The 20,673-nt window shown below is 45.3% G+C and overlaps 1 protein-coding gene across 1 annotated transcript in view; it reads left to right on the top strand.

Moving 5' to 3' along the window:
- LOC122927677 (RNA exonuclease 1 homolog) overlaps nt 1-20,673 on the top strand; it is a 44,691-nt gene that overhangs the window by 4,661 nt on the left and 19,357 nt on the right. The window contains exons 2-8 of the mRNA XM_044279765.1: nt 649-1,820; nt 9,156-9,254; nt 10,477-10,675; nt 13,761-13,891; nt 14,809-14,946; nt 17,710-17,821; nt 18,155-18,217. Coding sequence (XP_044135700.1) covers nt 649-1,820; nt 9,156-9,254; nt 10,477-10,675; nt 13,761-13,891; nt 14,809-14,946; nt 17,710-17,821; nt 18,155-18,217 — 1,914 coding nt within the window. The remainder of the gene's footprint in view (nt 1-648; nt 1,821-9,155; nt 9,255-10,476; nt 10,676-13,760; nt 13,892-14,808; nt 14,947-17,709; nt 17,822-18,154; nt 18,218-20,673) is intronic.

The raw sequence follows: 20,673 nt of genomic DNA, 5'->3' as shown, positions 1-20,673 counted from the left end.
AGAACATACCTGTGGGTTTATAGCCATGTTCACATCTGCTGCAGCTGTCTGTAGTGCATCACTGTGGAAACCTTAAAATGGAACATTCTTTGCAGCTGTAATGGCTCCCCCTGCTTTAAAGGGGTTCTGTACTTTTTTCCTTTGGCTAAATCATCAGTATCTGAGCGGTGGGGGTCTGACACCCAGGACCCCCACCATTCAGCTGTTTAAGAAGGCAGTGGCCCTCATAGTAGCACTGCAGCTTTCTCATGGTTTCCCGCATGCCAGTGACATCACAGCTATGTATGTGGCCTGGGCTACATGGAAGTGAATAGGGCTGAGCTGCACCCAGGCCATTGAGATAGTTGTGATGTCTTTAACTGCCGGCATATTAATTTCTGTGCTGCCTCCCTTTGGAAGCAATGGGAGGCAGAACACGAGATGACCGCTGCTGGAATGTTATCTATGCCAATTCCTGGGCTAAAAATTGTCTGTGTGAATGGCCCCTAAATGCCATGGATTTTCCACATGAACTTCCACTGTGGAGACTCCCAAGAATCTTCAGGTTGTGTGGCCATACCCTAAATCTCTTCTGTTGAGACTGACTTTACTGTTGCTTCCACAAACCGTTTTCTATATATATATTTTTTTTTTTTTCTTTGTTAAAAGGCAAAAACCTGCAGGAACTTGAACAACTTAATAAAGCCATAGAGGCTATAAAAAATGAAGTTGAAGAGAAACAAAAAACTCTGTTGCTGTACACCAGTGGAGCACCACACACAGAAGATCCTGCCACCAAAGTGGACAGCAACTGCAATACAGTAGATGATGTGGAGGAGAAAATGCCCACTTCATCCAAAAAGATTTCCAGAGCAAAGAGCAGTAACCCAGTTCCCAAAAAATATATCCTTGATAGAAGCTGTCCAGCCACTGATTTGGAGTATGATCCCTTGCTTAACTATTCTGCAGGCTTCTTTGCTTCCACTACAAAAGAAAAGGAGACTGACAACAAAAATAAATCAAAGCGCAAGTGCGAGGAGGAGTCGGATAACCTCCCAAAAAGACCAAGGGCTGCATCTCCGATCAGGTTAGAAATAAAGCTTCAAGAGTCCGATGATGAAGATATGCTGGTCATTGATGTTCCTCCACTTCTGGAAGTCTCAAAGAAACCAAGAGCTCATAACAGATGTGGACCTAAAGAAGAGCACTTACTGATATTTGATGATGCAGAAGTAATAGAAGTAAAAGTTCCTGTCCATGCTGTGGAAAATCTTGTGGCTCCAGCAGAACGTACTGTTGATGTAAAGACCATTTCTGAACCGTTCCCTCCCAGTATGGACATTACTGCTCATACCAATGACAATGGTCAAATAACTGAAAGTTTTAGCAACTGTGCTTCTTTGGAGCTGGATCAGTCCTTGGACATGAAAGAGCTTGAGACAAAGGAGAGACCTGTTACTGTAAGTAGCGATAGAAATGTTGAGGAGGCCATGGCTGTTGGTGTGGAATCTGACTGTAAAGATGACTGCCAACCTTTGTACCAAGAAACCTCATTGACACAGCAAAGTCAGTTCCTCCATGATGATGCAAACAATGATAAAGATATGGAAGTCCTAATTTTGGGTGAGAATAGTACTGAACCATTAACCGTTGATGAACAGAAATGTGAGGCAGTAGTCAGAAGTGTAGAAGATGAAGTGATTGTTGTAAATTCGTCATCTGACACTGAGGACAGCACCTATGAAGAAACAGATGTTTCTGATTCTGATGATCCAATAGAAGAATGCCGAAGAATTTTCAATGAATTTACGGAGAGTGAAGCAAGGAAAAAATCTGCCCAGGTGTGTTGCATTTGTTTTGTGGTGGGGTTTTAGCACTCCCTCCAGCCCCCAAAGGTGCAGAGGTCAGATGTTACATATACATTATTATTATTTATTTATTTTTCTAAGAGTGTTTTGGGGGTTAAGTGACTATTATACTAAATTACAACTTTATTAAAAACAAATGTTCATAATTCTGAAAGGTCACTGAAAATGAGAGCAACATATCACTCTGTATAGAATCTAACACATAGCAGCAAAAAATACACTTAGGCCTCTTGCACCTGGCTGTTTCGTGCATTGGGGACCGCAATTTGCAGTCCCCAATGCACGGACAACATTGGTGCGGCGGCCCTGACGGATCCAGGCCCATTCAACTTGAATGGGTCAGTGATCTGTCCGCACCATAAAAAAATAAAACTAGTTGCAGCGCGGAGGCACTCCGTAATGCTTCCGTGGGGTTCAGATCTGTGCTTCTGTTCTGCATCTCTGTGATTGCGGACCCATTCAAGTGAATGCCCACGGGCTAGTGCCCCTGTTTTGCGGACCCACCATTTGTGGGCCGCAGTATGGCCACGGGCACACAACAGCTATGTGCAAGAGGCCTTAAGGGTTTTCAGACCTTTTTATTTGGATGACCAATCCTCTGGATAGATTATCTGTATCTGATCGGTGGGATTCCAACACCCGGGTCCACAGCTGATCAGCTGTTTTTAGAAGGCATCGGCGCTTCTGTGAGCGCCACTGCCTTTTCGAAGCTTACCAAGAACAGCGCCATACGTTGTATAGAACTTCATAGCCTGGAAGAGTTTGGCTCCCTTTTGCATTATACAGTCTTGAATTAACCTGAGTAAGACCCAGCAAATTCAGAGAGTATTGCCACCAAAGCATTTGAACACCGGTCTAAGACTAGGTTCACTAGAAGTATTTTGGGTGAGGATTTTATTTTGGGCACCCACCATGCTGATGTCTAGCCCTGTGAATCAAAGGAGGGGGGGAGTGTGCACAGGAGCTTTACAAAAGCAGTGCTCCAAGGATTCAGCATGCTTCCTGGTGCTCCAACTTGCTAATTTGCATTTGAATAACAATGCAAAATAAAAGGGTACCATTTTAATCGGCATTATCAACCCTATCAGGCAGTGTACCTGGTTTAATGGGGTTGATCAAGATGACACTCTTTAATCTAAAAAAAAGTTTCATGCTATAAGACCCGGTGAGACTGCAAAAGGGTATGTGCACTTCTGTTAATCCATTTAAAATAGAAAATGGTGAAAAATTTGCATAGTTTTAAGCCTTGCTTAACACTTCTGATCGATGTATGCAACATCTGTATAGACTATAGATCTCTGGTTATAGGCTACAAATCCTGTTTTACTCCAGTTCCTCTGCCACCCTATCTTACTAACCCACATGCAGTAGGAGCAGATGGAAGAAGGTATCACATGACTGTAGGCTCCAACTGGACATGTAAAAAAAAACTGTAACCATGCAGACATATAGACCTGCATTTGAGCTCTATGGTGGACTGTTTGCAAAGTAGGTTAATTGTTTCATTTCTGATGCATTGGAGCAGTAAATAGGCTGGCTGAGGTGTATGCACTCTTTTAAACATTTAAGCTGCAAGTCTTTAAGAGTTTGTCCTACTTCTAACAAGAGAACTTTATATAATGGACCCAATAACCTTGTACTGTTCTGGTTCTGACAAAGCTGCCAGTTCAGTTGATGTACTGCTCCAAATTAATTAATTAAGATACGTGCACGGAGAGATCAGACAGACAACTCACTACATGGAGTTAATCAGTATCTCTGGTTTATTTCTGAAACAACAGACAATACATAGTTTTCACGAGAGGAGGGAGTGGGAGGGGGTGAAAGATAAAGTATATATTTTCTATTGGCTATGAACTCTCTACTTTTCTGTAACCTTGACGGCCAGAGGAAATTCCTCCTCACTCCCCCACTTGTTCCTGGGTGAAACCGTTACTTCTTTCTTTGTAGCTGCTTGCTTGAGCTGAACGGAAACCACAAAGAAACACATGATAAAAACACAAAGTAAGATTCTAGTTTATAGGTGTAGGCTGAATGCCTGGCCGCCATCTTAGCTCAACAAGCAAGTATCCATTTTGTATCAATAGTCCATAACAGTCCCCCCTTGGAGACTTGATTGTAGACTTTCCCTTCGCCTAGCGAATCCCCTGGGCATACCATTCGTATCCTCTTCACCCGCAGTGGCGACAACCTACCCCTTATAGGTAGGCTCCCGGTTGCTCGGACTTGTGGTAATACCCTGGGATTCATCTCACCCTATCTCAGCCAGGCATCATTGTGAGGAGGGGGAGCTGTGCTGAACGATGTTTCCTTCTGTCCTTCCTCATCGTAGAGGAGCATAATAGGTCGTTCATCAGTTTTCTTCATTCTTTTTGAAAAGCGGGTCACACAAATAAGAACGAGCTTAATCACTACATATATCACCAATATTATTAGGGCTACCTGCAATATTACTTGGACAATTCCCATGAGCCAACCCCCAATACCTTTGAACCAGTTATTGGGGTTAAGGGAAGAGAAGGTATCAGACCACCATGTATCTTTACCAGCTTTATGTGCGTCCAGCCATTTATCTCTTAAATCCGCCATTTTCTCTATACCCACCTTAACTTGCAAATTACCCTGCGGGTCTATGTAATGGCAACAAGAGGGTCCCACAACCTGGCACATACCTCCATCTTTAGCTGTAACATAATCTAGAACTAATGTGTGTTGGTTGGTGACAATGATTAACTGGTTTTGCACAATGTTCGAGGTATTCATAAGTCTCATCACTTCCCATATTTGGTCATCCAGGTAGTCTGTTGCTACTACCAGATGATCCCACATCTGCACTATCATGGGATATATGAAGATGGAACTAACAATTTTGTTGGTAATGCTCATCTCTACTACATGTGGCTTGCCATTTGGTCTGGGTGTGTTATCTTTGGCCCTACGATACAAGGTGTGTTTAGGTACTGCATTTATGTCAATTTCAGAGTGTGGTACTATAAAGGTGGCAGGAGTAAGCCTGGCGATGGTGCACAGTCCTGTGAATTGTCCCATTCATTACCCAGTGGCGTGAACACTGCAGATATGCCCACTGTCAGTCATGATCAGTATGTGAATCCTCATGGCTTATTGTTCCAGGGTCGTCGGGACAGCCTTTACTCTTTTACAATGTGAGGCACGGATCCAGGTAAGCCTCCATCGAGTTTCACAGAGGTCGGGGTAGTCAGCAACACCTGGTACGGCCCCTCGTATCGTGGTTCGAGGGTGTTTCTGACGTGTTTCTTTACCACCACCCACTCTCCAGGTTTGAGAGTGTGTATTCCCTCTTGGGAGTCAGGATCTGGAATGGAAGAGAAAACTTGTGCACGTATGTTAGACAATTGTTTACTCAGGGCAATCACATATTTAGCAACAGATTCATAATGCATTTGCAATTGCTGTGGGAAGTACTGTCCCATCCTAGGCCGTGTCCTAAACAAAATTTGGTGTGGAGGCCTAGGGGTGTGTCTAACTGAAAATAGTGCTATTGGCAGGCATTGTACCCAACTGAGCCCTGTCTCCCCAGTCATTTTCAGCATCTTGGACTTCAGTACCCCGTTCAGTCGTTTGACTTTGTCGCCGCTTTGGGGTCTGTAGGGTGTGTGATAGGCTAAGTGTGACCCTACCATCTTCCAGACTTCTTGGGTTAATCTAGCAGTGAATGCTGGGCCCTGATCACTCTCAATGACCTCAGGTACTCCGAACCTACAGACAAGCTCCTGCATCAGTTTTTTTGCAGTAGTGGTTGCTGTCTGGTTTCGGATGGGGTAGGCTTCTGGCCACCCAGAGAACAAGTCTATCACTACTAGCACATATTGAAACCCTTGGCACATTGGCATCTGGATGTGGTCAATTTGAATCCGTTGGAACGGGTACTGGGCTTTGGGGAGACATTTGGTTGGTGTAGGCTCAGGTCTTCCCGGGTTGCACTGCGCACAGATGAGGCAAGACTGAGTATGCCTCACCAGGACAGGGGTTATACCTGGGGCCATTGTCAATTAGTTCTTTCATGATGGTCTTAGATTGGTGGGTGGGCCCATGAGCTATTGAAGCTATCAGAGGATAGAGAGCTTTGGGCAGAGATGCTCTCTTTCCTTGGGTCCACAGTCCAGATTCTTTCTCTTCTTGGGCTGACTCTTTTAGCCAATCCAATTTTTCTTGTGGCGTGGCCTGTTTCTGTATTTGTTTCAGGAGGTCCCATGTGATTTCTTCTTGTTCCAGGTCTTCCTGTGTTATCATAATCTGGTCTGACTGGACTCTTTCCTCTTTCACTGCTGCTTCCTTGGCCGCTTGATCAGCTAGGGCTTTTCCTCTGGCTTCAGAGGTGTCAGCTCGAGTGTGCCTGTAGATCAATAAAATCTTCAGATTCTCCAGTATACTCCCCCCTTGGAAGAGGAAGGAGTGCAGCAGGATTGAGGATGTGGCACCTCTGAATGGTGACATTATCTGGCAGAAGCAAACTACACTGAAGCCGGAGGTGGCGCTGTGCAGCGAGGTGTTCAGGTTGAGTCTGCTGGAGGATGGCAGAAATGTCATGGGGAGCCAGAATAGTGAGGGGATGACCCAGCACAACGTCAGAGAGCTGGCAGCATGGATAGCTCTGACACAGGAAGGGGCTTCTCTGGCTACTGGGTCCAGTCTCTTTGTATGGTAGGACTTTGGGGTCCTTCAGAGTCACAGTGACTGGTGGGACATTGAGGTATCCAATATCCTGGGGTCCTCTGGCCCAGAGAGTATTGGGGATGAGGTGCAAAATGATTTGCAGCGAATCCCCTTGCTCATATAAATCAGTGCAGAATTTTATTGTCAGACATCCGGCAGCCGTGGGTGTCACATAATTTGAGTGAAAACCACAAAGACCAAGAAGCGAGACAGTTTCTTATCAGACTAACACAGCAGAAACTAACATTTCTGTGAAAAGAAAAAAGGTGGGGGTCAACTGATCCCCCGCAGCTGTCCTGCAATGTGGAATGATCTGCTAATTTAGCTTTTGTCCATTTCTGTAGTTGTTCTATAAAGAATTCTCCAGACTCATGATCCCGGGGGTCAAAGTTAGCACCTTTAAGTTCAGGGATGTGGATTTGATCCATTATCAGTGTGGAGTATTCACCTGTCTTGTTTTCCACTATACTTTGCAGGTCCGACCATGTGCACCCATAGGTTTGATGCACTTGGGACAGTTTCCTGAAAAAGGGCATGGGATGGGTCTCAGGGTCAGGCAGTAAATTCACTATGGTGAATAACTGTTGTGGGGTGAAAGACACATATTTTGGTGGTCCCTGTGGCCGGTTAAGTGCTAGGGCTTCTTTCAGTGTCTCAAGGTTTCCCTGCTCAATTTTCTGTAAGTTCTTTTGTAACTCTGTAATCTGACCCTGCAGTATTTGATCTTGTGAACGTCGTGATGGGCGCACGGTCATGGGTACAGTCCACTGTGGTGCCAGGGGTAAAGTTGGCGGATCCCCGTAGTCTGTCGGGGTACCCAGCGAAGGAGTCTGCATATTACCCGGTGCATTTTGTATGCCCATTGTGGATTCTGCAGCACCGTCTGCATCCCCCTGTTCTGCTTCATCAGGTTGCCCCCCTACCATTATAGGAGTAAGGGTGGCAGGTGAGTGGGGTAGCATGAATGTACCGTCCGGGTTTATCATCGGGTACAGCATAGAGATCACCGGGACACTAGGGGTGACATAGGTGTGACGGGGGGGGGGTCCGGACCGAATGATATTAAAGGTCCGTTCATGGGCGTTGCCTGGGGACAAGATGGCGCTGTAGCTAACACGGGAAGTGATGGGACGTGCCGGGGAGTAGTTACCAAGGTGTGGTTTTGTGGGTGGGGAACCCCACAGGGAAGGCACGTATCACGGGAGGAGGGATTCTGTTGACCACATGTTTTGCAGGTCCACCCACCTGCTCTCTTCCCGGCGCCATTATAGGGTGGTGGCTAGTCATGTATCAATGCAACACCAGGCTTACAGAAATATCTGTCTTTTCTCATCAAAATTTAGTTCCCCCCCGATCTGTTCAAATTCTTTACTACAGTCCAACCACACACGGACCATGTCTGTCAATTTATCATCTTCTAACTTCCCTCTCTTCTCGTTTAACAACACTTGCCATGTAGCACTACATAGGATGCCTCCTTTACAGACACCTTTAACTCTTCTCCAACTTACTTAATCTTTTTATGAAACGTTTGCCTCTCCTGTCCGCCACGTACTGTTCAGGTGAACAGTAACCCTTCGGGACACTTTCCTCATTTCCCATTATCTCTCGTACCTACTGAAGCCGCCTAAAGACCTCTGCATAGAGTAATCACTGGACGTGAAGACCTTTGAGTCTCGGTCAGCACACTCTGGGCTACCGCGAACCGCTCTCCACCCATCTGTGATCGTCCCCTTTATGGAGATTCGAGTCAGACACCGGGCTGAACTCCGATACAGGAACACAGGAGAACTCCGTGTCTCAGTCAGTGATACTTGTCAACAGGGTCTTCACAACTTATAGGCACAACACAGTACATCAAGACTTTAAAAAAACATATGGGGTTCTTACTTTCATGCCCTCGAGGACGTCCCAGACTGCTTCCGCACCCCTCCCTCAGACGAACACCAAGAGGCTACACCAGGGGACACTTTATAGGCAAGATGACTCAATTTTCCTACCTCATATCACGGGTTGCGATCCCGGTGTCCGTTAGTGCGCCTCTCCTCGTCTGGTCTCTGGGGGTACGGGAACAGAGGGTCCAATCCTCGAGCCCCACGTTGGGCGCCAAAATTGTTCTGGTTCTGACAAAGCTGCCAGTTCAGTTGATGTACTGCTCCAAATTAATTAATTAAGATACGTGCACGGAGAGATCAGACAGACAACTCACTACATGGAGTTAATCAGTATCTCTGGTTTATTTCTGAAACAGACAATACATCGTTTTCACGAGAGGAGGGAGTGGGAGGGGGTGAAAGATAAAGTATATATTTTCTATTGGCTATGAACTCTCTACTTTTCTGTAACCTTGACGGCCAGAGGAAATTCCTCCTCACTCCCCCACTTGTTCCTGGGTGAAACCGTTACCTCTTTCTTTGTAGCTGCTTGCTTGAGCTGAACGGAAACCACAAAGAAACACATGATAAAAACACAAAGTAAGATTCTAGTTTATAGGTGTAGGCTGAATGCCTGGCCGCCATCTTAGCTCAACAAGCAAGTATCCATTTTGTATCAATAGTCCATAACAGTACTGTTTATTAAACTTCATTTAAGTGAGTATATTATGGATTTTAGGTTCAAGATCAGTCTGAAAAAGAAATACAAGAAGCAAAGGGAAGTGATGAAATTCCTGGCCAAAAGAAGAGGGTTGCTCATCCATCTGCAAAATCTGAGGTAAGAGTGCACCTTCTGTGCATGTCAGAAATTCCGTATTATGCACCTGGGTGCTTGTCATTGTTGCCCTGGCATTATTGTGGGTCCTTTGCTTACAGCAGCATCTGCAAAGAGCTTACACTGCATCAGAGAGAAGCAAACTAGATTTTGAACCTCACTCAGCTCTGTAATAGGTTTGGCTAACTTCCTTACAGCACTGCAGAATATTTTGACTCTGTACATTTAGTGGTCAGCCTAGGACATATGTGCCTGTTGATGACAAGGGGATGTTCACACGCTTTATGCTGCAGCAACTTTGGTGCAAACTATAGGCTCCTTTTTAAAAAGGAAAAAAAAAAAGGATCAGTCACCAGTTTTTATGACCGGACACAAAACCGCAGCTTCTAGCGGTTTGTGTCTGGTCACAAAATTGGTGCTGGAGCGGAAGACATCCTGAAAGACTCTTTCCAGTCAGAATGCATGAGGGCTAAACCGATCCTCTGCCTAATCTCAATACCGGAAAATTAATGCAAGTGTGAAACAGGCCTTAGTTACGTTGCATGTCAGATAATGCTGCCACTTGGTTTTCTTGTGGATTCTGTGTATATATCTGGAATCTGGAGAAATTAGATTGCCATGCCTAGCGCAGTGTTGATTCCAGGAATACAAGCCACTTACTAATATATAGTTATTATCCATATTGCCTCCCTTGCTGGCTGGAATAATTTTTCCATCACATTATACACTGCTCCTTTCCATGGTTACAGACCACCCTGCAATCCATCAGTGCTGTTCGGGCTTGCACACTATAAGAAAAAACGTCAGCCTCTCTGGTGGCCGGTACCATGGAAGCGCACATAGGCTGGTGCTTTTTCCTATAGTGTGCAAGCACGAGCACCACTGATGGATTGCAGGGCGGTCGGTAACCATGGAAACGAGCAGTGTATACTGTGATAGAAAAATAAATCAATATGAATCAAGGAAGCAATATGGATAATATATTAAGTGGTTTGTATTAACTTTCTCTACATGATAAATGCCACTTACTGAAGTGAGACAACTCCTTTTAACACATCTATGAATCCTCAATCTTTTAAAAAACCTAACTATTCCATTATCTGTGGACTCCAATTTATCACTTGATCAGTTTTTGCAGTATTGCAGAAATGGTTTGTTTGTTTTTTTTTTATCACAAAGATTATCTGCAAATCCATATATGTATACTTTCCTTCTCTGCTTGCAGGTGAAGACGAGTAGCACTATACTTGTACCTTATAGAGGTACTGCTACACAGCAGATGCCTCACACAAGGATAATAAATGTGCAACAGCAAGCGTTACAGATCACATCTGCTGTTAAAAATGGCCAGGCTTTTGTAGCCACCTCCCAGAAAAGAGTTGCCAGTTACTCAACCCCAGCCTTTAATCATTACAGCCAGATGGGTAAGAAGTTTTACTGTAAGTTATTTCAGTATAAATTGTTCAATCAACCATCTTGTGTTTTCTGCAGGTAGCCACGCTCTTATTATTTAAAGGAAATTACATATTTTATGTTTCTCACTCTGGATTTTTTAAAAATATATATATTGCCCTACAATTTTCACACTGGCTGTTAGGCCTAATAATCAGTCATGACTTCCTGTTCTGTACAGGTAACTTTTCAGTAGCCATCAATATATCACCACAAGCAGAATTGCAATGACAAGTAAGAGGGAGAAGAGAACCGCTCCAGCCTCCGCCTAGTCTAACCAAGTTGGCAAATTAGAATATAAGGTGCCAAAATCAATGGGTGCGATGAAATCAGTGGGGGCCACCCTATAAGTTAAGACCCTCATTAGACTAGGGCTAAACAGATGAAAGGTCCTCTTTAATCCACCTTTCACAATTTGAGATCTACTCTTATTTAGGCTACTTTCACACTAGCGTTTTTGTTGCATCTGGCAGGGTTCAGCAAAAAACGCTTCAATTAGTGATTATACAACTATCTGTATCTGTTATGAACGGAACCGGTTGTATCTTTAACATAGCAATGACAGATCCGTCATGTACTCGACTGATTCGTCCCCCATTGAGTTTCAGTGTTCTATCAGATTGTGTCGGAGAAAACTGATCCGTCCCCATTGACTCTCCGGTATGAGAACAGAATGCATTTTGGAGCATTCTGTCCTGTTTAGTTACGTTTTGTCCCCACTGACAATGAATAGGGAGAAAACGGAAGTTTAAAATCCCCCCCCCCCCGTATGGAGACCCTCTCAATACCGGAAAATATTAACACTAGTGTGAAAGTAGCCTAACTCACCCCTGACGTCTGCACAGGTCATGCCTAGAAAACTGTCCCCACCTGTCCATTCTGTCCATTGTCAAGTAGCTCCTCGAGACATGAAGTCTTAACATATTGTAGGCCTGGTGGCCAGTGTGAAAACTGCAGATATATATATATATATATATATATATATATATATATATATATATATATATATATATATATATATATATATATATATATATATATATATATATAATAATTTTTTTTAGACATGGATTAAAAAAAAAGGGGCTGCATCACAAAACATTCTAACGTTTTTCAAACCAGAACCTGGATCTGAATACTTCTGTAATTGCATGTAATTATGTTCTCCCAGGGGGCCTTCACACGAGGCAGATTTTGACTGAAAATCGGTTCAATTTACCTTAAGGCTACATGCATACGACGGTGACACCCCCCCCCCCCCCCCCCTTGTTAAAAATTGATATTTTTAACGGATGTTTATTTCACTGATGCCTTTCTGAGAAACGAAAGTTAAAAATGGACCCATTCAATTGTATGGGGGCAGTCTGTCAGTGAAAAATCGGACAAGTTAGAACATGTTCTATTTTTTTAACATCCATTTTTCACTGACAGTCAAAAAAACTGCAGTGTGAATAACCCCATAGACTACCATTGGTCTTAAAACAGACTTGTGATGGTCGTTGAACATTTTTATTTTTATTTTTTTATCTCATGTCGTGTGCATGTAGCCTAAAGGGGTTATCAAACATGTAAAACGTGACCCTCACATAGATCATACTTGCCCTGCTCCCCGGAACCCACATAGTTCCTGTTCCTGCAAGGCTGCAGCTGCATCTCCCAATCATGTGGATCAAAACATACGGGAGGGGGGCTTGGGGGCAGCCAATTGCAAGCTGCGACAGGGTCGAGCTTCACTAGCTTTGCAAGTGATGCTAGGGAGACTCGTCCCCGTCATGGCCTGCTTATGGCTCAACACCCCATCGCCGGATGTTTTGATCTGTGTGATGGGGAGATGCAGCAGCAACTGTGCAGGGAGCAGGAGTGACATGGGTGCTGGGGCCCAGGCATTGGGAGCATGTTTTACATGTTGGATAACCCCTTAAATGGGGTTTGCAGAAATCCATGTGCTTGCTGCCCCATTTAAATGAATAGATCTGATTTTCAGTCGCACGGTTTTCTGCCGAGTGGGTAGGCACCCTCGGAAGCTGTGGCAGTTAGAGGAAAATAGCTGCAGCAGAAAGGACATTCCCCTGAGCTGCCCGGCTGAAGGTAATCTAGCAGAGCAATACAGGAGATCTCTGGGTACATGTGAGGTACAGGGCTAGTTCTAGCTTTGTTATAAAGAGACTCTCATGTACTATGATGTCTGCTTTTCATTTCATCAATCATGGGATCACCCCTTAACTCTGTCTACACATAGAATTTGGGGTTTTAATTAGAAATTGGTCACCAAAGAATGGCTGACATAACAGTTATGGCACTGAAAGTTGGCATACTTTAAATTAACAGCGAGGTGTTGTCGGTCTTGAACAAGCCATTGTGAAATTCTGTAATGTGGTCTGGGTCTCCTGGTCAGGACTCTCCTTTTATTAGCAGAAGTGAAGGGGACTGTTCTTTTCCCTGTATCAGACAGCTATCCTTTCAGCAGGATCCATGTAACCGAATAGTTTAACATGGAGATATGTGAATCAGAAACTAATCGCTCTGATTTTCTAATTCTTGGAAAAGCTATGAACTCTGTTCTGTAGCCATATTTGGGGGGGGGGGGGGGTCACACATTTTGCCAGACTTTGGCTACTGTTCTTTCTTTGCTTTGCAGATGATTTTTAGACTTTTGGGTGGAAAATGTTTGTCCTCCAATTCCTTGTTCAGTAAAATCTGTTAGGTCATCAACATCCAAGTACTGAAACACCTCTATGATTGGTGAGGGGCTGACATCCTGCACCCCAACTGATCAGGTGCCAGAAACTATTCAGGGGAAGGCTCTGTCCACTGGGTAGTCAGCAGTGCCAGCGTACTGCAGCTCTTCAGCTCCTTTCTTTTTAATGGAAGCTGAGCTACAGTACTCAGGCATGGCCATTACACTGGTTGGACCCTTGTGCTTCCGGCATCAGTGACTGCCTGAAACAGCTGAACGTGGCAATGCTGGGTATTCAACCCCCCCCCCCCCAGAACTGATATTCATGACCGGTCCTGAAGTACTATAAAACTCCTTGAACTAGGTATTTTATGTTGCAGTTTGTCTTAACGTATTGGAAGTGCAACCTGTTGTGCCTGCTAGAAATCAACTGGGTGGCATGTTCCACGGAAGTGCATGTATGAAGCCTGTTGTACCACCGAAAAGGACTATGCCAACACCACCAATGAAGGTAACCCTTCATACTAAAAACGTTTCATTTAAATGTGTTTTTTGTTTTTTTTCTGTACTTTTGTAAATTCAATGTTTACGCTGTAAGGCATAAAGGAAACGCCAGACTCTTAAAAACATGTTACTGTGATGAGCTCTGCTGTTAAGTTTCATAAAGGTGGCTGTAAAATCTGTGAACTGAAAACAAAAATATTATATTGGGCATTAGATATTTGGTTGATATTTAAAATAAAATCCTATGTGACAATACCTGATTTATTATGTCATTAAAGGGTATTTTCCCATGACTGTCATCTAGGGATGAGCGAATAGACTTCGGATGAAACATCCAAAGTCTATTTGCATAAAACTTTGTTCTAGTACTGTACGGAGCAGGAGCTCTGTACGGTATTAGAATGTATTGACTCCAATGAGCCGAAGTTATTGCTTTGTGAAGTCTTGCGAGACTTCGCTCAATAACTTGATAAATGAATTTGTACTGTTCCAAGGTACCACTTCTGCTCATCGGAGCCAATACGTTCTAATACTTTACTAAATTTATGCGAATTGACTTTGGATGTTTCATCCGAAGTTAATTTGCTCATCCCTAGTCATATCCCCTATTAGCTCTATGGGATTGCTAGAAATGGTCGGAAGCTGTATTGTACCATCTTTGACCGACCGGTGAAGTGGCCGTGAACATGCACCACCACCCACTACATTCAAATGGGTCAATGCTGCCCCCCCAGCACTTTTGTTGTGACAGGCCACAGATTTGACAGTTACTCCCTATCCATGGATAAGGGATAAGTGTTTGTCATGAAAAAATCAATTTAAGAGATCTCAGGGAGTACAAATCTCATAAAATGGCAGTGACCAAGGATGATATGGTGGTAGCAGTAAGTGAATGCATAATAATGCCTACTTTTTATGTCTTAGATCCCTACTCGTAAAAAACAGTCTGTTACAGTGGAAAGTGGATGTAAAGTGCCCCATGAAACCAGACAGCGCTATGTAAACTCCTTTGTTGAAGAATTCTTGAATGAATCGGCAACTGTTCAGGAAGCTTTTGAGAAGGTTTACTAGATGTTAATCTTATTTGGTTAATATTTTTAAAACTTGTGCACAATTCGGATGAGAAGAGCAAATTGAGAGAGGATACACATAGCATGCCTGCTCGTATATCCTGGTGAGACATACCGTATGTTTCACTTTATAAGGCACACTGTAAGCAAAACATCTTGCTAAAAAGTGCCTGCGTCTTTTAAACCGAAGTCGGGGAGATCCAGCATGGCCAGACCCCCTGACCACCCCGTTAATAATCTGGCATGGCACACATGCAGCGCTTTGCCTGATCTGTGATGGAGACAGCTGGAGAGGAGGGTCCTACGCTGTACTGAAGATTACCTCTAAGTGCAGCTTAAAGACCTTTGATGTCATCAGTGGGAGGAGCTCAGGAGCAGGAAGACTCTCTACAGCCACCACTAGTGTAGGGAAATGTGAGTTTTTACTAAAAATGATCAGTGGGTGTCTAGTAGCGTGGCAGGACACAACAGAGCGATTTACAGGAGACACATTTATTTGGATAGGTACTTTTGATGAGATGACCACTTGCGCCATTACTGGTTGTTACAATAGTCAGCAGATGAAACACTAAGGGTAACAGGATCTGACCAAAACTATTCTTCCTCCCCCCAGAACACTCTACTTACTGACCTTGACCCCTCCACATTCCCTTCAAGGAGGACCTAGAAAATATATTCTGATTTTCTGCTGTCTTATAAAGCGAACAATATGGCAAATGGCATCTCATAAGGACTAAGAGTTGATTGTATGGACTCTGGGTGGTTTTAGATCGCTTTAGGTGCTCCACTGTCCATTATTGCACCCCTATGATTAAAGAGGACCTTTCACTAGTTTAAAAACTAAAAACTAACTATATCAGTGGGCAGAGAGGCGCCCAGGGGTCCCCCTGCACTTACTAGAATGTCTGGGTGCCGCTCCGTTCGCCCGGTATAGGCTCCGGTGTCTGCAGCTCCCTCTGTTGTACTGGGCAGAGTTTTTGTATTAGGGTTGTCCCTTGCTGCAGCGCTGGCCAATCGCAGCGCACAGCTCATAGCCTGGGACTCCCAGACATACTAGTAAGTGCAGGGGGACCCCTAGGTGCCGCTCTGCCCACTGATATAGTTAGTTTTTAGCTTTTAAACTAGTGAAAGGTCCTCTTTAATGGTTTTCCAAGACTTAAACACTGATGATCTAACCTTTTGGCTAGGTCACCAGTATCTGATCAGTGGGGATCCGACACCCAGGAACCCTGCCCAACAGCTGTTTCAGAAGGCACCTGCGTTCCTGTGCTCACCAAGCACAGTGCCGTACATTGTATGGCAGCTGTGCTTGGTATCATTTTTGGCTTCATTCACTTCTGTGGGGCCTGAGCTGCGCCTAGGCCATGTGACTGATGTGTTATCACTTGGCCTAGGGTAAGCTGCAAGAAGGTTGCGGCGCTACTGGGAGTGCCATTGTGTTCTCTAAAAGCTGATCGGCTCGGCCCCATTCACTTCACTGGAGCTAAGCTTCCCCCAGAACATGTGACCGATGAACATGTCACATGGCCTAGGAAAAGCTGGAGAAGTCTGCGGTGCTACTGCGAGAGCTGCCAGCTTCTCAAACAGCTGATCAGCAGGGTTTAATCGTTGTAATCGTAATGACCCAGACATGAAAGTAACAGGTCAGTTTTACTACATGGGGAAATGCTGTAAAAAAACGAAACTTTTTTTTTATGCCATCCCATTTGGGATTTTTTTTCCACTACACTCTATGCATCCGTAAACGATGCCATTAGAAAGTACTTGTCCCGCAAAAAACAAGCCCTCATACAGCTATGTGAATGGAAAAATAAGTTGTGGCTCTGTTAAGGCTGGGAGTAAAAAAAAAAACTGAAAATGGCCCAGTTCTGAAGGGGTTAAAACAAGTGCAGATTTGGTGATAAATTCAAATAAATAAAAAAAAAAAATGCTATGGAACTGCAGTTTGACTGTACAGTTCAGAATATACACAGTACATGCAGGTAAACCTGCCTCTTCATTGAAATATTATGCAGAACAAGAAGCTTGTTTCACTTGTCATTATGGCAGTTCATGTTTCGGTGTTCTGCCAGATTCCTATACCTGGCAGAATGCTATACCCAGAAGTGACACAGCCCCACCGGAATCAGCTGGAGGAGGGTGTGTGGATCTGCGCAAGCTCAGATCCACTAGATTCGTAAAAATAATTGCACTGCTGTGGGAGAAGCACCCACTTCATTTGCATGCGTCAAACTGTACACCGCGCGTGCGCACTCGGGTAGGTAGATTTTTCACTGCAAAATGTTCAATCAGATCTCCCTACCCTTGAGTGCGCACGCATGAACACATAGTCTGGAGCAGTTCAGCCTCACCACATAGCAGAACTGAGTGCAGGATATTGGGGACACCACATGGCAGAGGTGATTGCAGGATATTGGGGTGGTGGGGTCACCACATAGCAGAACTGAGTGCGCACGCCCAGTGTACGGTTTCGCGCATAGAAAGGTGCTTCTCCTGCGGCAGTGCAATTATTTTTAAAAATCCCGTTGATCTGTGCTTGCACAGATCCACACACACCTTCCTCCAGCTGATCCCGGTGCGGCTTTGTCACTTCCGGGTATAGGAATCTGGCAGAACACCGGGTCCTTCTACTATGAAATGCTGACAGGGGTTTACACTCATATTTATACAAAATATTGAACACAAATCTGGACACGTACTTGCTGCAAGGTTTATATATGTGACAAAAAGTGACATTTATTTTTTTCTACTCTAGGCTCTAGCAGAAGAAAAGTCAATTTATGAAAGATGTGGAAGTAAAAACATGTACCTTAATATAGCGGTCAACAGCCTCAAAAAATTAAGAGATCAGCGAAATGTTCAGAAATGTAAGAAATGGCTGCTTGTGGATTTAAATGCCCAATGTAGAAGGTGCTTGTTTAATCTGAATTTCTACTGTGGACCCTGCTATTCAGTTCCTTCCATGCATGCGACGAGTCTTATTTAAAGTACTGTTGGCGCAGCTCTACAGGTTTTTCATGAACCTGATGGCAGCAGCTCATGCTTTGAGACTTATTTTTGTCTTGTATTTTGGCTTTCCATGAGGTTTCTTAACCCAAAGGGTTTCAACTAGGTGCTTATGAGTCCTAAGCTGTGAGATATAAAACAAGCAAGAAAGATTATCTGTTTAATATGATGTCAGATTGTTTTTATATGTTTAGGTTTGGGGAGGTCTGGCAGCAGAAAGGTGAAAAGTGGATCAAAACAGCAAGTTGATAAAAATGGTAGGTGACCCTTTCTTGATGCCAGGTGCACATGACCTTGGCTAAATGGACTTTCTAGTGGAATAAAACTTTGCCCATGGGCTTAAAAAAAATAACAGGTCATCACCTTGAACAATTCCCTGCAGCTGCTGTTCTGACAATTCCTGCTCCTGTCCTGACGCGGCAGGAAATGGCTGTGAATGCCGATCGCTGTCCCTGCAGCCATCATCTGGCTGAACAGCCTTCACAGCCATTTCCTGCAGTGTCAGGACAGGGACAGTAAGTGGAGCACATCAGAAACCCTATGTGCTTAGTCCAGTGGGTACTATTTGGAGCAGCCTAATTTTTATCATACATTGTATTGAATAGCCTCTTCAAAGAAAACGAGATTTTTGTATAACTTACCAGTAAAATCTCTTTCTCGCTCTTTCCTTGGGGGACACAGAAGACCTTGGGTATAGCTCATCTCCATAGGAGGCGTGACACTAAGTGAAGACTGTTAAGCCCCTCCTCCACAGCTATACCCTCAGCCTGGAGAGAGAGACTGCCAGTTGCGTGTCCAAGTAGTGTAAAAAGGCAAAGTCCAAAAGTGGAACCAACAAGCCAACTACCCAACGGGTAAAACAAACTCGGAAACCGTGTAAAGAAAAAACAAGAATGGGTGGGTGCTGTGTCCCCCAAGGAAAGAGCGAGAAAGAGATTTTACTGGTAAGTTATACAAAAATCTCGTTTTCTCGCCCAGTTTCCTTGGGGGACACAGAAGACCTTGGGACGTTCAATAGCAGTCCAAGAGGGGAGGGACCACAGCACCAAGGCGAAGCACCCGAAGGAATCAAGAAACCACCGCCTGCAGACCAGGCGGCCCAAGGCAGCATACGCCGAAGCCCGAGTATGCACCCTGTAGAACTCGGTAAGGTGCGCAAGGAAAAAGTGACCGCCTTGCACAAATGAATGGCCGAAACCTAACGCCTCCGCCCCAGGAGGCACCGACCGCTCTGGTGAAATGAACGGTGACACCGAAAGCAGAACCCTGCCATTGGTGCGATAACCACAGCAAAGGCCACTCTGAGAAAGCGGAGGAAGCCACCCTGGAGGCCATCAACCTTTGCACTGACCTCCTGGAAACACAAGAGACCGAACGCCGACCAGAGTCGGAGATCTCCAAGCAAACAACCGCAAGGCCCCATAACCTCCAAACGATAAGCGACCGTTCCCGGCGATGGGAGGAAAAGGACGAAAGCCTCGTTGACAAGAAGGCAGATACCACCGTCAGAAGGAAGGAAGGGACAGGACGGAGAACAGCCCCGTCCTGGAAAAGGACAGAAGGCACAGAACACGAAGGGCCGCCAATCAGGCACCCGTCAGACATGATGACAACAGAAACACAACTGTACAGGACAGAAGGAGTAGGGAGAACTTCCGCAACGGCTCCAAGGGAAAGATTGGAGCGCCGAGAGTTCAGTATGTAGGTCCCAGGGTGGAACCAGGAAACGAGAAAGAGGAACCAAAGAGCCACTCTGTGGAAGAAGGTCATGACAAGGCCCAGGAAACGCTGGAAGGGGAAGGACAGCGCCGACACTTGACACTTCAAGTAACAGTCCCAGTCCCAGGGTCAGGCTGGACTAGAGAAAGACAGAACCAAGGGCGAGAAAGGCAGAGTGGGGGAATGCCCCGCTACCCACAAAACCCCAGGTAAGAACCCTAAGTCCGACAACCAAACCTGGACTAAGCAGTCGGGAGCGAACACTAGCGTGCTCGCAGGAATCACCCAGCAAGCGGGAGAAAACCCAAAGCGATCAGGCGCAGACCAGCAACACGGCCGAAGGATCGGAAACCACGGTCCTGTCGGCCCCCGAACAACACGGCCCCGCATCCAACCGGCGTGGGGGAGCAGAAGGACAGACGGAAGAACCCAGAAGGGTCTGCCCAGCATCAGACAGATGCCCAGACAAGACAGGCCAAATCTAAGTCGCTGTAGCCACCAAAGAAGGAGTTCTACAGCCCCGTGTGGGAGATCCAAGGACAATCTTGACCGAAGGGCAGTCCTCCCAAGTCACCGAGAAAGTAAGTCCCACAGGACCACACGCCCAGACGGAAAAGCAATCTGCACCCAGTGGGAGGACAAAACGCGGTAGGCCCGGCAAACGGCTAGCACCACCAGCGAGAACGAGGGAGATGGTACGAGACCGCAAGTAACACCGGAACCATCCAATTGAACAACCATTCCCACCCCAGAGGAGGGGGGGGCAACGACGGAACAGCCTCTGAGGCCTGGCCGGGGCAGAAGCCACATTGGAGCGACAAACCCAGAGCAGAAGCCCAAAAACCGAGCCGGCGAGGAAAGGCAGAGTCGAATCCCCTCTACTCTGTGAGACGACCTGCACACCGCCTCGCAGCAGGCGAATACCCTGAAGAAACCAAAGTGGAGGTCCCCAGGACCTGGATAATCAAGCACCCAAGAAGAGTTGGGCGATCTA

The sequence above is a fragment of the Bufo gargarizans genome, chromosome 1 (genome assembly GCF_014858855.1).
Source record: "Bufo gargarizans isolate SCDJY-AF-19 chromosome 1, ASM1485885v1, whole genome shotgun sequence".
In the NCBI taxonomy this organism is placed as follows: domain Eukaryota; kingdom Metazoa; phylum Chordata; class Amphibia; order Anura; family Bufonidae; genus Bufo; species Bufo gargarizans.
Note: the sequence above shows the minus strand (reverse complement) of the source record. Positions and strands in the feature narration are given on the sequence as shown.